At 42.0% G+C, this 18,541-nt stretch overlaps 1 protein-coding gene across 1 annotated transcript in view; it reads left to right on the top strand.

Moving 5' to 3' along the window:
* Window positions 1-18,541, top strand: part of THEM4 (thioesterase superfamily member 4) — a 54,549-nt gene that overhangs the window by 10,025 nt on the left and 25,983 nt on the right. The window contains exon 2 of the mRNA XM_063626372.1: window positions 15,669-15,855. Within this exon, the coding sequence (XP_063482442.1) occupies window positions 15,669-15,855 (187 nt within the window). The remainder of the gene's footprint in view (window positions 1-15,668; window positions 15,856-18,541) is intronic.

The following is an 18,541-nucleotide window of genomic DNA, read 5'->3' as shown; positions in this document are numbered from 1 at the left end:
GCAGTTCTGCAGCCACCGCTGCTGACACCCAGCCAAACAGGGTCTGGAGTGGACCTCTAGCAAACTCCAACACACCTGCAGCTGAGGGTCCTGTCTGGTAGAAGGAAAACTAACAAACAGAAAGGACATCCACACCAAAAACCCATCTGTACATCACCATCCTCAAAGACCAAAAGTAGATAAAACCATAAAGATGGGGAAAAAACAGAGCAGAAAAACTGGAAACTAAAAAGCAGAGCACCTCTCCTCCTCCAAAGGAACGCAGTTCCTCACCAGCAACGGAACAAAGCTGGACGGAGAATGACTTTGACGAGTTGAGAGAAGAGGCTTCAGATGATTAAACTACTCTGAGCTAAGGGAGGAAATTCAAAACAATAGCAAAGAAGTTAAAAACTTTGAAAAAACATTAGACAAATGGATAACTAGAATAACCAATGGAGAGAAGGGCTTAAAGGAGCTGATGGAGCTGAAAGCCAAGTATCGAGAACTATGTGAAGATTGCAGAAGCCTCGGTAGCCGATGCGATCAACTGGAAGAAAGGGTATCAGTGATGGAAGATGAAATGAATGAAATGAAGCGAGAAGGGAAGTTGAGAGAAAAAAGAATAAAAAGAAACGAACAAAGCCTCCAAGAAATTTGGGACTATGTGAAAAGACCAAACCTACGTCTGATTGGTGTACCTGAAAATGACGAGGAGAATGGAACCAAGTTGGAAAACACTCTGCAAGATATTATCCAGGAGAACTTCCCCAATCTAGCAAGGCAGGCCAACATTCAGATTCAGGAAATACAGAGAACGCCACAAAGATACTCCTCGAGAAGAGCAACTCCAAGACACATAATTGTCAGATTTACCAAAGTTGAAATGAAGGAAAAAATGTTAAGGGCAGCCAGAGAGAAAGGTCGGGTTACCCACAAAGGGAAGCCCATCAGACTAACAGCTGATCTCTCAGCAGAAACTCTACAAGCCAGAAGAGAGTGGGGGCCGATATTCAACATTCTTAAAGAAAAGAAATTTCAACCCAGAATTTCATATCCAGCCAAACTAAGCTTCATAAGTGAAGGAGAAATAAAATACTTTACAGACAAGCAAATGCTGAGTGATTTTGTCACCACCAGGCCTGCCCTAAAAGAGCTCCTGAAGGAAGCACTAAACATGGAAAGGAACAACCGGTACCAGCCACTGCAAAAACATGCCAAATTGTAAAGACCATCGAGGCTAGGAAGAAACTGCATCAACTAACGAGCAAAATAACCAACTAACATCATAATGACAGGATCAAATTCACACATAACAATACTAACTTTAAATGTAAATGGGCTAAATGCTCCAATTAAAAGACACAGACTGGCAAACTGGATAAGGAGTCAAGACCCATCAGTGTGCTGTATTCAGGAAACCCATCTCACATGCAGAGACACACATAGACTCAAAATAAAGGGATGGAGGAAGATCTATCAAGCAACTGGAAAACAAAAAAAGGCAGGGGTTGCAATCCTAGTCTCTGATAAAATAGACTTTAAACCAACAAAGATCAAAAGAGACAAAGAAGGCCATTACATAATGGTAAAGGGATCAATTCAACAAGAAGAGCTAACTATCCTAAATATATATGCACCCAACACAGGAGCACCCAGATTCATAAAGCAAGTCCTGAGTGACCTACAAAGAGACTTAAACTCCCACACAATAATAATGGGAGATTTTAACACCCCACTGTCAATATTAGACAGATCAACGAGACAGAAAGTTAACAAGGATATCCAGGAATTGATCTCAGCTCTGAACAAAGTGGACCTAATAGACATCTACAGAACTCTCCACCCTAAATAACAGAATATACATTTTTTTCAGCACCACATCACACCTATTCCAAAATTGACCACATAGTTGGAAGTAAAGCTCTCCTCAGCAAATGTAAAAGAACAGAAATTATAACAAACTGTCTCTCAGACCACAGTGCAATCAAACTAGAACTCAGGATTAAGAAACTCACTCAAAACCGCTCAACTACATGGAAACTGAACAACCTGCTCCTGAATGACTATTGGGTACATAATGAAATGAAGGCAGAAATAAAGATGTTCTTTGAAACCAACGAGAACAAAGACACAACATACCAGAATCTCTGGGACACATTCAAAGCAGTGTGTAGAGGGAAATTTATAGCACTAAATGCCCACAAGAGAAAGCAGGAAAGATCCAAAATTGACACCCTAACATCACAATTAAAAGAACTAGAAAAGCAAGAGCAAACACATTCAAAAGCTAGCAGAAGGCTAGAAATAACTAAAATCAGAGCAGAACTGAAGGAAATAGATACACAAAAAACCCTTCAAAAAATTAATGAATCCAAGAGCTGGTTTTTTGAAAAGATCAACAAAATTGATAGACCGCTAGCAAGACTAATAAAGAGGAAAAGAGAGAAGAATCAAATAGATGCAATAAAAAATGAAAAAGGGGATATCACCACCGATCCCACAGAAATACAATCTACCATCAGAGAATACAACACCTGTATGCAAATAAACTAGAAAATCTAGAAGAAATGGATAAATTCCTCGACACATACATCTTCCCAAGACTAAACTAGGAAGAAGTTGAATCTCTGAATAGACCAATAACAGGCTCTGAAATTGTGGCAATAATCAATAGCTTACCAACCAAAAAGAGTCCAGGACCTGATGGATTCATAGCCGAATTCTACCAGAGGTACAAGGAGGAACTGGTACCATTCCTTCTGAAACTATTCCAATCAATAGAAAAAGAGGGAATCCTCCCTAACACATTTTATGAGGCCAGCATCATCCTGATACCAAAGCCTGGCAGAGACATAACCAAAAAAGAGAATTTCAGACCAATATCCTTGATGAACATTGATGCAAAAATCCTCAATAAAATACTGGCAAACTGAATCCAGCAGTACATCAAAAAGCTTATACACCATGATCAAGTGGGCTTCATCCCTGGGATGCAAGGCTGGTTCAACATACACAAATCAATAAATGTAATCCAGCATATAAACAGAACCAAAGACAAAAACCACATGATTATCTCAATAGATGCAGAAAAGACCTTTGACAAAATTCAACAGCCCTTCATGCTAAAAACTCTCAATAAATTAGGTATTGATGGGATGTATCTCAAAATAATAAGAGCTATCTATGACAAGCCCACAGCCAATATCATACTGAATGGGCAAAAACTGGAAGCATTCCCCTTGAAAACTGGCACAAGACAGGGATGCCCTCTCTCACCGCTCCTATTCAACATAGTGCTGGAAGTTCTGGCCAGGGCAATCAGGCAGGAGAAGGAAATAAAGGGTATTCAATTAGGAAAAGAGGAAGTCAAATTGTCCATGTTTGCAGATGACATGATTGTATATCTAGAAAACCCCATCGTCTCAGCCCAAAATCTCCTTAAGCTGATTAGCAACTTCAGCAAAGTCTCAGGATACAAAATCAATGTACAAAAATCACAAGCATTCTTGTACACCAATAACAGACAAACAGAGAGCCAAATCATGAGTGAACTCCCATTCACAATTGCTTCAAAGAGAATAAAATACCTAGGAATCCAACTTACAAGGGGTGTGAAGGACCTCCTCAAGGAGAACTACAAACCACTGCTCAATTAAATAAAAGAGGATACAAACAAATGGAAGAACATTCCATGCTCATGGGTTGGAAGAATCAATATCATGAAAATGGCCATACTGCCCAAGGTAATTTGTAGATTCCATGCCGTCCCCATCAAGCTACCAATGACTTTCTTCACAGAATTGGAAAAAACTACTTTAAAGTTCATATGGAACCAAAAAAGAGCCCGCATCGCCAAGTCAATCCTAAGCCAAAAGAACAAAGCTGGAGGCATCACGCTACCTGACTTCAAACTATACTACAAGGCTACAGTAACCAAAACAGCATGGTACTGGCACCACAACAGAGACATAGATCAATGGAACAGAACAGAGCCCTCAGAAATGATGCTGCACATCTACAACTATCTGATCTTTGACAAACCTGACAAAAACAAGAAATGGGGAAAGGATTCCCTATTTAATAAATGGTGCTGGGAAAACTGGCTAGCCATATGTAGAAAGCTGAAACTGGATCCCTTCCTTACACCTTATACAAAAATTAATTCAAGATGGATTAAAGACTTAAATGTTAGACTTAAAACCATTAAAATCCTACAAGAAAACCTAGGCAATACCATTCAGGACATAGGTTTGGGCAAGGACTTCATGTCTAAAACACCAAAAGCAATGGCAACAAAAGCCAAAATTGACAAATGGGATCTAATTAAACTAAAGAGCTTCTGCACAGCAAAAGAAACTACCATCAGAGTGAACAGGCAACCTACAGAATGGGAGAAAAATTTTGCAACCTACTCATCTGACAAAGGGCTAATATCCAGAATCTACAATGAACTCAAACAAATTTACAAGAAAAAAACAACCCCATCAAAAAGTGGGTGAAGGACATGAACAGACACTTCTCAAAAGAAGACATTTATGCAGCCAAAAAACACATGAAAAAATGCTCATCATCACTGGCCATCAGAGAAATGCAAATCAAAACCATAGTGAGATACCATCTCACACCAGTTAGAATGGCCATCACTAAAAAGTCAGGAAACAACAGGTACTGAAGAGGATGTGGAGAAATAGGAACACTTTTACACTGTTGGTGGGACTGTAAACTAGTTCAACCATTGTGGAAGTCAGTGTGGCAATTCCTCACAGATCTAGAACTAGAAATACCATTTGACCCAGCCATCCCATTACTGGGTATATACCCAAAGAACTATAAATCATGCTGCTATAAAGACACATGCACACGTATGTTTATTGCGGCACTATTCACAATAGCAAAGAGTTGGATCCAACCCAAATGTCCAACAACAATAGACTGGATTAAGAAAATGTGGCACATATACACCATGGAATACTATGCAGCCATAAAAAATGATGGGTTCATGTCCTTTGTAGGGACATGGATGAAACTGGAAAACATCATTCTCAGTAAAGTATCGCAAGGACAAAAAACCAAACACCACATGTTCTCACTCATAGGTGGGAATTGAACAATGAGAACTCATGGACACAGGAAGGGGAACATCACACTCCAGGGACTGTTGTGGGGTGGGAGGAGGGGGGAGGGACAGCATTAGGAGATATACCTAATGCTAAATGACGAGTTAATCGGTGCAGCAAAACAACATGGCACATGGATACATATGTAACAAACCTGCACATTGTGCACATGTACCCTAAAACCTAAAGTATAATAATAAAAATAAAATAAAATAAAATTTTAAAAAAAGAAAATGGTGATAACTGATATTACAGAGAAAGTGAATATTAAATAATTTCAAGTGGTAAAAGCAGAAAGCAAAATTGTGGAATTTTTGAAATTTTGTTTGTTTTTGTTTTTACTGAGATTACAAGTATATTAGGAAAAAGTATATTTAAAAAATTTGGAGGAAAGAAAATTTGCCATTAGTTATATTAAGAGGGAGAGATGGGTGGGTTTAAAACTTTTTCTTTTGTTTCTTTCCCAAATTTTCTGAGCTGGGTTCTGAAAGGATGAGCCAATAAAAAAAAAAAAAAAATGGAAAAAGATTACAAATCCTGGGCTAAGGGCAAAGTGGTTTCAACCCTGATCATGTATCCCCAACCCTCTGATACTCCAAAGTCAGGACTTCCTTTTGTTCATCCAGGACGTTTTTATTCTGTAGAGTTTTTTGTTTGTTTGTTTTTGTGACAGAATCTTGCTCTGTTGCCCGGACTGGAGTGCAGTGGTGCAGTCTTGGCTCACTGCAACCTCCACCTCCCCTGTTCAAGCAATTCTCCTTCCTCAGCCTCCCAAGTAGCTGAGACCACAGGCACACACCATCAAGCCTGGCTAATTTTTGTGTTTTTTTGTAGAGATGGGGTTTCACCATGTTGGCCAGGCTGGTCTCAAACTCCTGACCTCAAGTGATCCACCCGCCTCGGCACCCCCAAAGTTCTGGGACTACAAGTGTGCCACCATGCCTCAGCTTCCATAGAGTTTAGTTTTGATTTGTTTTGTTTAATTTTTATTTTTTAATTTTATTTTTCCATAAGTTATTCAGGTACAGGTGGTATTTGGTTACATGAGTAAATTCTTTACACTAGTGATTTGTGAGATATTGGTGCACCCATCACCTAAGCATTATACACTGCACCATATTTTTTTTTTTTTTTTTTATTATACTTTAGGGTTTTAGGGTACATGTGCACAATGTGCAGGTTTGTTACATATGTATCCATGTGCCATGTTGATTTCCTGCACCCATTAATTCGTCATTTAGCATTAGGTGTATCTCCTAATGCTGTCCCTCCCCCCTCCCCCCACCCCACAACAGTCCCCGGAGCGTGAAGTTCCCCTTCCTGTGTCCATGAGTTCTCATTGTTCAATTCCCACCTATGAGTGAGAACATGCGGTGTTTGGTTTTTTGTCCTTGCGATAGTTTACTGAGAATGATGTTTTCCAGTTTCATCCATGTCCCTACAAAGGACACGAACTCATCATTTTTTATGGCTGCATAGTATTCCATGGTGTATATGTGCCACATTTTCTTAATCCAGTCTATCGTTGTTGGACATTTGGGTTGGTTCCAACTCTTTGCTATTGTGAATAGTGCCGCAATAAACATACGTGTGCATGTGTCTTTATAGCAGCATGATTTATAGTCCTTTGGGTATATACCCAGTAATGGGATGGCTGGGTCAAATGGTATTTCTAGTTCGAGATCCCTGAGGAATCGCCACACTGACTTCCACAATGGTTGAACTAGTTTACAGTCCCACCAACAGTGTAAAAGTGTTCCTATTTCTCCACATCCTCTCCAGCACCTGTTGTTTCCTGATTTTTTAATGATGGCCATTCTAACTGGTGTGAGATGGTATCTCACTGTGGTTTTGATTTGCATTTCTCTGATGGCCAGTGATGAGGAGCATTTCTTCATGTGTTTTTTGGCTGCATAAATGTCTTCTTTTGAGAAGTGTCTGTTCATGTCCTCTGCCCACTTTTTGATGGGGTTGTTTGTTTTTTTCTTGTAAATTTGTTTGAGTTTATTGTAGATTCTGGATATTAGCCCTTTGTCAGATGAGTAGGTTGCAAAAATTTTCTCCCATTGTGTAGGTTGCCTGTTCACTCTGATGATAGTTTCTTTTGCTGTGCAGAAGCTCTTTAGTTTAATGAGATCCCATTTGTCGATTTTGGCTTTTGTTGCCATTGCTTTTGGTGTTTTAGACATGAAGTCCTTGCCCACGCCTATGTCCTGAATGGTATTGCCTAGGTTTTCTTGTAGGATTTTAATGGTTTTAGGTCTAACATATAAGTCTTTAATCCATCTTGAATTAATTTTTGTATAAGGTGTAAGGAAGGGATCCAGTTTCAGCTTTCTACATATGGCTAGCCAGTTTTCCCAGCACCATTTATTAAATAGGGAATCCTTTCCCCATTTCTTGTTTTTGTCAGGTTTGTCAAAGATCAGATAGTTGTAGCTATGCGGCATCATTTCTGAGGGCTCTGTTCTGTTCCATTGATCTATGTCTCTGTTGTGGTACCAGTACCATGCTGTTTTGGTTACTGTAGCCTTGTAGTATAGTTTAAAGTCAGGTAGCGTGATGCCTCCAGCTTTGTTCTTTTGGCTTAGGATTGACTTGGCGATGCGGGCTCTTTTTTGGTTCCATATGAACTTTAAAGTAGTTTTTTCCAATTCTGTGAAGAAAGTCATTGGTAGCTTGATGGGGATGGCATTGAATCTATAAATTACCTTGGGCAGTATGGCCATTTTCACGATATTGATTCTTCCAACCCATGAGCATGGAATGTTCTTCCATTTGTTTGTATCCTCTTTTATTTCATTGAGCAGTGGTTTGTAGTTCTCCTTGAAGAGGTCCTTCACATCCCTTGTAAGTTGGATTCCTAGGTATTTTATTCTCTTTGAAGCAATTGCACTGCACCATATTTATAGTCTTTTATCCCTCATCCCCCTCCCATTCTTCCCCCCAAGTCCCCAAAGTCCATTGTATCATTCTTTTTTTTTTTTTTTTTTTTTTTTTTTTTGAGACGGAGTCTCGCTCTGTCGCCCAGGCTGGAGTGCAGTGGCGCAATCTCGGCTCACTGCAAGCTCCGCCTCCCGGGTTCACGCCATTCTCCTGCCTCAGCCTCTCCGAGTAGCTGGGACTACAGGCGCCCGCCACCACGCCCGGCTAATTTTTTGTATTTTTAGTAGAGACGGGGTTTCACTATGGTCTCGATCTCCTGACCTCGTGATCCGCCCGCCTCAGCCTCCCAAAGTGCTGGGATTACAAGCGTGAGCCACCGCGCCCGGCCTATTGTATCATTCTTATGCCTTTGCATCCTCATAGCTTAGCTCTCACATATAATTGAGAACATACAATGTTTGGTTTTCCATTCCTGAGTTACTTCACTTAGAATAATAGTCTCCAGTGTCATCCAGGTCACTGGGAATTTGGGTTGGTTCCATGATTTTGCGATGGGCATTTGAGTTGGTTCCATGATTTGCAATTGTGAATGATGCTGCTATAAACATGCATGTGCAAGTATCTTTTTCGAATAATGACTTCTTTTCCAAACTGTTTTCCATAGCAGCTGTACTAGTTTACATTCCCACCAGCAGTTAGAAATGTTCCTTGATCACTGCATCCACGCCAACATCTACTGTTTTTTGATTTTTTTTTTATTATGGCCATTCTTGCAGGAGTAAGGTGGTATTGCATTGTGGTTTTGTCTATTTGTGCTCTTTCAGACTTTTTGAGGAAGGCATTTAGGGCTATGAGCTTTCCTCTTAGCACTGCCTTAGCTGTATCCCAGAGGTTTTGATAGGTTGTGTCATTATTGTCATTCAGTTTGAAGAATTTTTTAAATTTCCATCTTGATTTTGTTTTTGACCCAATGCTCATTCAGGAGCAGGGTGTTTTTGTTGCTTTGTTGTTTTGTTTTTTTTTCTGAGACAGAGTTTCACTCTTGTTGCCCAGGCTGGAGTGCAGTGGCGCAATCTCAGCTCACTGCAACCTCTGCCTCCTGGGTTCAAGCAGTTCTCCTGCCTCATTCTCCTGAGTAGCTGGGATTACAGGCGCATGCCACCACTCCTGCCTGATTTTTGTATTTTTAGTAGACACGGGGTTTTGCCGTGTTGGGCAGGCTGGTCTCGAACTCCTGACTTCAGGTGATCCTCCCACCTCAGCCTCCCAAAGTGCTGGGATGACAGGCGTGAGCCGCAGCACCTGGCCTATTTGCATGGTTTTGAAGGTTCTTTTTGGAGTTGATTTCCAGTTTTATTCCACTATGGTCTGAGAGAGTGCTTGATATAATTTCAATTTTCTTAAATTTATGGAGGCTTGTTTACAGCCTATCAGGATCTGTCTTGGAGAAAGTTCCATGCACTGTTGAATAGAATGTGTATTCCGTGGTTGTCGGATGAAATGTTCTGTATATGTCTGTTAAGTCCATTTGTTCCAAAGTACAGTTTAAATCCATTGTTTCTTTGTTGACTTTCTGTCTTGATGACTTGTCTAGTGGTATCTGCCAAGACCAGCTCAGTTATGGAGACCCTAACCCAGCGGTGCTAGAGGAATTAAAGACACACACACAGAAATATAGGGTGTAGAGTGGGAAATCAGGGGTCTCACAGCCTTCAGAGCTGAGAGCCCCTAACAGAGATTTACCCACATATTTATTGACAGCAAGCCAGTGATAAGCATTGTTTCTATAGATTATAGATTTACTAAAAATATTCCTTAGGGGAAACAAAGGGATGGGCCAAAACAAAGGGATGGGCTCTGGCTAGTTATCTGCAGCAGGAACATGTCCTTAAGGCACAGATTGCTCATGCTATTGTTTGTGGCTTAGGAACACCTTTAAGTGGTTTTCTGCCCTGGTTGGGCCAGGTGTTCCTTGCCCTTATTCCGGTAAACCCACAACCTTCAGCGTGGGCGTCATGGCCATCATGAATATGTCACAGTGCTGCAGAGATTTTGTTTATGGCCAGTTTTGGGGCCAGTTTATGGCCAGATTTGGGGGCCTATCCCCAGCAGCTGTCAGTGGAGTATTGAAGTCCCCCACTATTATTTTGTTGCTATCTATCTCATTTCTTAGATCTGTTAGTAATTGTTTTATAAATTTGGGAGCTCCAGTGTTAGGTGCATATATGTTTAGGATTGTGATATTTTCCTTTTGGACAAGGCCTTTTACCATTGTATAATGTCCCTCTTTGTCTTTTTTGACTGTTGTTGCTTTAAAGTTTGTTTTGTCTGATGTAAGAATAGCTACCTATCTCTGCTTGCTTTTGGTGTCCATTTGCATGAAACACCTTTTTCCACCCCTTTAAGTTTATTTGAGTCCTTATGTGTTAGGTGAGTCTCTTGAAAATAGCATATAGTTGGTTGGTGAGTTCTTATCCATTCTGCAGTTCTGCATCTTTTAAGTGGAGCACTTAGGCCATTTACATTCAATGTTATTATTGAAGTGTGAGGTGCCATTGTGTTCATTGTGCTCTTTGCTGCCTGTGTACTTTGGGGTTTTTTGTTTGTTTGTTTTTTGTTTTTGCTTTTTAACTTGTATTTTTGTTTTATAGGTCCTGTGTGATTTATGCTTTAAAGAGGTTCTGTTTTGACGTGTTTCTGGGATTTGTTTCAAGATTTAGAGCTCCTTTTAGCAGTTCTTGTAATGGTGGCTTGGTAATGGCGAATTCTCTCAGCATTTGTTTGTCTGAAAAGGACTGTATCTTTTGTTCATATATGATACTTAGTTTCACTGCATACAGAATTCTTGGCTGATAATTGTTTTGTTTGAGGAGGCTGAAGATAGGGCCCCAATCCCTTCTGGCTTGTAGAGTTTCTGCTGAGAAATCTGCTGTTAAGCTGATAGATTTTCCTTTATAGGTTGCCTGGTGCTTCTTTCTCACAGCTCTTAAGATTCTTTCCTTTGTCTTAGCTTTGGATAACCTGATGACAATGTGTCTGGGTGCAGATCTTTTTGTGATGAATTTCCCAGGTGCTCTTTGTGCTTCTTATATTTGCATGTCTAGATCTCTAGCAAGACCAGGGAAGTTTTCCTCGATTATTCCCCCAAATATGTTTTCCAAGCTTTTAGAATTGTCCTCTTCCTCAGGAAGACCAATTATTCCTAGGTTTGGTAGTTTAACAAAATCCCAGACTTCTTGGAGGCTTTGTTCATATTTTCTTGTTCTTTTTTCTTTCTCTTTGTTGGATTAGGTTAATTTGCATTAATAAAAGTGCGTCCAAAATTTCCTGAATTTTTTACTGTTTTTTCTTTAAGCTATCTATTTTCTTGAATATTTCTCCCTTCTTTTTTTTTTTTTTTTTTTTTTTTTTGATGAAGTCTCACTCTGTTGCCCAAGCTGGAGTGCAGTGGCACAATCTTGGCTCACTGCAACCTCCGCCTCCCAGGTTCAAGCAATTCTCCTGCCTCAGCCTCCCAAGTAGCTGGGACTACAGGCATGTGCCACCACGCCCAGCTAATTTTTGTATTTTTAGTAGAGATGGGGTTTCACCATGTTGGCCAGGATGGTCTTGATCTCTTGACCTTGTGATCTGCCTGCCTTGGCCTCCCAAAGTGCTGGGATTACAGGCGTGAGCCACCACACCCGGGCCTCCCTTCACTTCTTGTATCATTTTTTGGATTTCCTTGCATTGGGCTTTGCCTTTCTCTGGTGTCTCCCTGATTGCCTTAATAGCTAACCTCCTGAATTCTTTTTCAGATAAATCAGGGATTTCTTCTTGGCTTGTATCCATTGCTGGTGAACTAGTGTGATTTTTGGGGGGTGTCGACAAGCCTTGTTTTGTCATATTACCTGGGTGGGTTTTCTGGTTCCTTCTCATTTGGGTAGGTAGACTCTGTCAAAGGGAAGGTCTAGGGCTGAAGGCTGTTGTTCAGATTTTTGTGTTCCACAGGGTGTTCCGCTGATGTAGTACTCTTCCCCCTTTTCCTGTGGATGTGGCTTCCTGTGAGCCGAACTGCAGTGATTGTTATCTCTCTTCTGGGTCTAGCCACCCAGCGAGTCTGCCCAGCTCTGGGTTGGTACTAGGAGTTGTCTGCACAGAGTCCTGTGATGTGAGCTGTCTATGGATACCAGTGCCTATTCCGGTGGAGGTGGCAGAGGGTGCAGTGGACTCTGTGAGGGTTCTTAGCTTTGGTTTAATGCTCTACTTTTGTGCTGGTTGGCCTTCTGCCAAGAGGTGGCACTTTCCAGAAAGCATCAGCTGTAGTAGTATGGTTAGGGACCGGTGGTGGGCGGGGCCCTAGAACTCCCAAGATTATATGCCCTTTGTCTCCTGCTACCAGGGTAGATAGGGAAGGACCATCACATGGGGCTGGGGCTAGGCACATCTGAGCTCAGACTCTCCTTGGGGGGATCTTGCTGCAGCTTCTGTGGGGGATGGGGGTGAGATTCCCGTGTCACTGGAGTTGTGTACCTAGAAGAATTATGGCGGCCTCTGCTGAGTCATACAGGTTGTCAGGGAAGTTGGGGAAAGCCGGCAGTCACAGGCCTCACCCAGCTCCCATGCAAACCGAAGGGCCGGTCTCACTCCCACTGTGCCCTTCCAACATCCCTGAGTCTGTTTCCAGGTGGAGGGCAAGACGGGATTGAAAACTTGTCTGAGGCTTTCCACCTCCCAGCTGCCAAAGAAAAGGGCTTTAGTTCTTCCCCGACCTGTGAAGTCTGCAAGCCGGGTTCACGCCCTCCCCAAGTTCTGGCCAGGAGGCTTCTCCCCAGTTCAAACTGTTACAAAGTTCAGCTGCAGAATTTCTTCTCCCTGTGGAATTTTACCCCCTGCTCCTTTGGCTACCCACCTGATGGATCCCTGTGGTGCCAGGCAGGTATGGGCTGCTTGGGGACTCAGTGAGCTCTCAGGACCTTTCTGCTGCTTCCCCTACCCCTGTATTTCGCTCAGCTTAGCTCTCTAACTTGACTCAGCTCCAGGTAAAGTCAGAAATTTCTCCTGCAAACAGACCAGCTTCTCCAGTGGGGGTGTGTGTTCAGGAGAGGAGGGTCTTTCTTTCCCACTTCCACAGTTGGGGCACTCACAGTATTTGGGATGTCTTCCGGTCCTGCAGGAGTAGTCTGCTTCCTTCAGAGGGTCTGTGGGTCCTCTCAGGATTGCTGGTTCTTGCAGTCAATCTTGAACTAAAATACACAATGCAAGCCTCCACATGCTCAGCTAATACAATTTTGAAAAAAGTTAGAGGAATCACTCTGCCCAATCCAACACGTATTATGTTCCTACAATAATTAAGAATGATCACAAGGTCCCACAATAGGCTGTCTGCAAGCTGAAGAGCAAGGAGAGCCAGTCAGAGTCCCAAAACTGAAGAACCTGGAGTCCGATGTTCGAGGGCAGGAAGCATCCAGCATGGAAGAAAGATAAAGGTTGGGAGGCCAGGCTGTCTCTTCTTCCACAGAGTTTTTGAGACAGGTTCCCTGTATTCTTCCCACCAAGCCAGCATTGGAGCCAGCCCCTGCCAGCAGAAAGCTGGTTCTCCCATCATACTGTGACCTCCCTGTTTTGGTTTTATGGTGCAGTGTGTGTATTGTAGGTACATTAAATCTGAATGAATTGATAAGGGTGGCTGAAAGTAGAATGCCGTGGAGTTAATAGCTTCTGTGATCCTACATGTTCCAAGATATCTACAGCAGTCCAAAAAGCCAGTTTTCCTCTCTGGTGTCTATGGGCATACACTTTGTTCTGCTCCTTAGTAAGTCACACTTTGTCTTCCAGATCCTCTAGGATCCCTGCAATGTTCCATTTGTTGCCTGGGCATTGGAATAATAGCAGTGCTTGGTGCTACAGAAATAGATGGATGGAAGCTATGGTTACTGTGACACCAAAAACTTGTCCCCTGAGCTCCCTACTCCTCTTTCTCCTATATTTTTTGGTAATTGGCTCTGTCATTCACCTCACTGCAGGATTCAGAATCCTGGTACTGGGTCTTATATTTCTCTTTTTCCCTTACCCTCCTTATCCAAATAGTCACCAGTTCTGCTTCATGCTCTCATGATTTCTCACCTGAGTTACCCTAGTAGCTTCCAAATAGGGCCCTCTGATTTCAATCTTGGACACTCCCACTATCTTTTATATTATGGAAAGATATAATCATGTTACTCCCCATGTAAAATCCCTCAGAGAGCACTGCAGATACAATTCAAGCCAGTTAGCTTAGTGTTAAGGTTTTACATGCATTTCTGCAGCCATCTGCCCCTACTCTTGCACCCTAATAATGCCAAATTTCTTTTAGGCCATAATTTCATCATCTGCAAAATGAGGATAATAAATAGTACCTACTTCATATGATTGTAATAAGTCCCCTCAAAACTGTTTCATGCCTCTTTTGCCCACTGCATTAGGCTGTTCTCATATTGCTATAAAGAAATACCTGAGACTGCATAATTTATAAAGAAAAGAAGTTTAATAGACTCACATTTCTACAGGCTATATAGGAAGCATGATGGTAGCATCTGCTTGGCTGCTGGGGAGGCCTCAGAAAACTTACAGTCAGCCAGGCACAGTGGCACACTCCTGTAATCCCAGCACTTGGGGAGGCCGAGGTGGGCAGATCACCTGAGGTCAGAAGTTCAAGACCAGCCTGACCAACATGGTGAAACCTCATCCCTACTAAAAATACAAAAATTAGCCGGGTGTGGTGGGAGGGCACCTGCAACTCCAGCTACTCAGGAGGCTGAGGCAGGAGAATCACTTGAACCCAGGAGGTGGAGGTTGCAGTGAGCCAAGATCACACCACTGCACTCCAACTTGGACAACAGAGTGGGACTCTGTCTCAAAAAAAAAAAAAAAGGAAGCAAGAAAACTTACAGTCATGGCAGAAGGCAAAGCAGGAGCAGGCACTTCACGTGGACACAGCAAGAGCAAGAGTGCAAGGCACAAGGTATAATACACTTTTAAACAACCAGATCTCATGAGAACTCACTATCATGAGGACAGTACTGAGGAGAATGGTGCTAAACCGTTCATGAGAAATTCACCCCCATGATCCATTCACCTCCCAGCAGGCCCCACCTCCAACGTTGGGGATTACATTTCAATATGAGATTTGAGCAGGAACACACATCCAAACTATATTCCAGTTTTTTTTTTTTTGCCTGTAATACTTTTTCCAGCTGGCTAATTTCTGCTTATCTAATCAATATTCAAGTCAAAGGACCCCTTCCTGAACCCCTAATCCTAGATGAATACTTCTCCTTTATCCCCTAACTTCCTGTGCATAGCCACTGGAAGCGCTTTTAACATAGAAGATAATGCCTGTTCTTCACCTCCATCTCCAGTGTGCTGGGCTTACCTGTGTTTGATTAAAGTCTGGAAAAAAAGAATGGAATCAGCAGACCTGAGCATAATCCTGGCTCTGTCAATAGCTCGCTGGGTGATGTTGAGCAAATCATTTTCCCTCTCTCAATCTCTCATTTTCCCAAGGAGGTTGGACCAGGTGATCCCTGAAATTCCCTTCCATTTTGAAGTGACAAGCTTATGGGGAGAAGAAAAGCAGCAAGAGAATCTTAGAAATTGGGAGAATATGTTATGAAATAGAATGCACCTCCTATTACTTACTTTTCTTTTTCTTCTGTCTTTTAGAGGTCATTTTCTTCTGAGGAAGTCATTCTTAAGGACTGTTCTGTCCCCAACCCCGGCTGGAACAAGGACCTAAGACTGCTCTTTGACCAGTTTATGAAGAAATGTGAAGATGGCTCCTGGAAACGTTTGCCTTCATATAAACGTACACCTACTGAAAGGATTCAAGACTTCAAAACCCGTTTTCTTGGTAGAAACAGCCACTTTCCCATTAATATATCTGAGCATCAAATATAAAGCTAAGAACAGATTGAAGTACTAGTTATTACCTGAAAACAAGAAAGGGTATAATGCAGGATTATGGTTCTATAGTCACCAGTTTTATAGACCAGAAATAACAATAAATTTTGCAGATTGGAGGGCATAAAGCCTATTGCCAAGAATAAGACTGCTTCCACCCTGGCATTCTTATCACCATTAGCAAGAGTGAAGAAAGGGTCCCAGAGAGCTTCCACCCTTCTACAACCTCATCACCTCTCCGTCTTGAGGCTGTCATCTAATCTCATTTCACCCTTTATCCCATATCTGGTTATATCACCCTAAGAAGCTCAGAACACTCAGGTTACACCCACATCTCCCAGTATCTAAATCCCCAGGGCAACCCACCCAACACCCAAAACACACACATGGCAATTCCTATCCTTCCGTGTTTTTTTACTAATATACTTTTTTAGCATTATAATTTTATAGAAAAATTAGCCTAAAGTACAGAGAGTTCCCATATACCCTTTATCCCCTCCCCACCCCTAATTTCTCCTATTATTAACATCTCACATTACTGTGGTGTATTTGTTAAAATTGATGAGCCAATATTGATATATTATTCTTAATTAAGGTCCATAGTTTGTTTTAGGGTTCACTCTTTGTGTTGTGTTTTCCATGGGTTTTAACAACTGTATAATGACAGATGTCTATCATTACAGTATAATGAATCATTCACAGATATTTCTGAGTTACTCATTATCTTTTAATCATCCAAACACATCTTTAGGTGGTGGGTGGTTTTTTTTAACTGACTTTTAAGAAGGCCCTTGGGCTGGGCACCGTGGCTCATGCCTATAATCCCAGCACTTTGGGAGACTGAGGCAGGCGGATCACTTGAGGTCAGGGGTTTAAGACCAGCCTGGCCAACATGGTGAAACCTCGTCTCTACTAAAAATACAAAAAAAGTTAGTTGGGCGTCGTGGCGGGGACCTGTAATCCCAGCTACTTGGGAGGCTGAGGCATAAGAATTACTTGAATCCAGGAGGCAGAGGTTGCAGTGAGCTGAGATCACGCCACTGCGCTCCATCCTGGGTGATAGAGTGAGACCATCTCCCCCCTACAAAAAAAAAGAAAAAGAAGGCTCTCAATATTGCCCAGCAACCATACTTCATGTTTCCCTAGTTTATTCACTCTCCTCCTTTACTGGATGAGTATTTTCTGCCTTTTTCTTTCTTCTTATGCCTCTAATACTTTCCCTTCTCACCCTCAGTTGGTCTCGCTTCCTATCTCACTAAGAGGAAATAAAAGCAGTCAAAAGAGAACTTCCAGTCTTCCATTGCCTCACATATCCTCCTCCCTGCATCTGTGCCTGATGTTCTGCTTCTTCCTGCTGTGAGTGAACCATCCACACTCTTAGGGAGACCAAGCCTTCCATTTGTGCTCTGCATTCCATTTTCTTTGGCCTACTGAAGGACATCCATCTCTGCTAGATGTTTCTTATCAGCATATAAACATGGCACAGCTGCATTTCTCTCTTCCCAGTCTCTCTCTCTGTTTTGTTTTGGGGTTTTTTTTGTTTGTTTTGTTGGTTTTTTTTTTCAGTTTTGAGAATGAGTCTCACTCTGTCACTCAGGCTGGAATGCAGTGGCGTGACCTCAGCTCACTGCAACCTCCTCCTCCCGGGTTCAAGTGATTCTCCCACCTCAACCTCTCAAGTATCTGGGATTACAGATGCATGCCACCACGCCCGGCTTATTTTTGTATTTTTAGTAGAGACAGGGTTTCACAATGTTGGCCTGGCTGGTCTCGAACTCCTGAATTCAAGTGATCTGCCCCACCTTGGCCTCCAAAAGTGCTGGGATTACAGGCATAAGCCACTGTGCCCAGCCTATCTTGAACCCACTCCCTCAAAACAGCTCTTGCCAAGGGTACCAGTGACCTTCATGTTGCTGAGTCTGCTAACTCTCAGCTTTTGGCACAGCTGGTGACTCCTTTCTATTTGAACGTAACTTCCAGGACACCACATTCTCCACTTTACTGGTCCCTCCTTTTCAATTTCTTGGGCTGGTTCTTCCCCATCCTCAAACCCTTCATATTAGGGTGCCCTCAAGTCTCAGTCCTTAGTACTCCTCTCTTCTCCACACTCCATTGGTAATCTCATGCAGTCTCTCAGCTTTAGAGACCATCCAAAAGTTGACAACTTCTTAATTAAATGGTTGAAATTTAGTGCCTGGGTTCAAATTCTGGTTCCACAATTTAAAGCTGTGCAACTTTGAGCAAGGCACTTTACCTTTCTGTGCCTCAGTTTCCTCATGGTAGATACTTTAGTATTTGCTGAAGGAATGAATAAAACAAAAATAAAACTAATCAAGAAAAATTATAGAGTTCTTAAGTTTCTTTGCAGAATCTCTGATATATCTCAAGGGAAGCATTATTCTGTTTTATAAATGAAGAGGAAAAATGTGTGGTTTGTATTACTAATTCTTTTCCAACTGTTAGCACATCACACAACTGACTGTCCTTACCCCAGCACAATCTGGCTTCTACCCTAACAGCTCTATTGAAATGTCTTCATTGAAGCCACTAGTGATGGAAGTGCCAAATTCAGTGTGCATTCTTCAGCACTTACTGTACTACACCTCCCTGTCTCATTCTCATTGAAACATTTTCTT

The sequence above is a fragment of the Symphalangus syndactylus genome, chromosome 12 (assembly GCF_028878055.3).
Source record: "Symphalangus syndactylus isolate Jambi chromosome 12, NHGRI_mSymSyn1-v2.1_pri, whole genome shotgun sequence".
NCBI classification, from domain to species: domain Eukaryota; kingdom Metazoa; phylum Chordata; class Mammalia; order Primates; family Hylobatidae; genus Symphalangus; species Symphalangus syndactylus.
The sequence above is the reverse complement of the archived record's forward strand: the minus strand, read 5'-3'. Positions and strand labels throughout refer to the sequence as shown.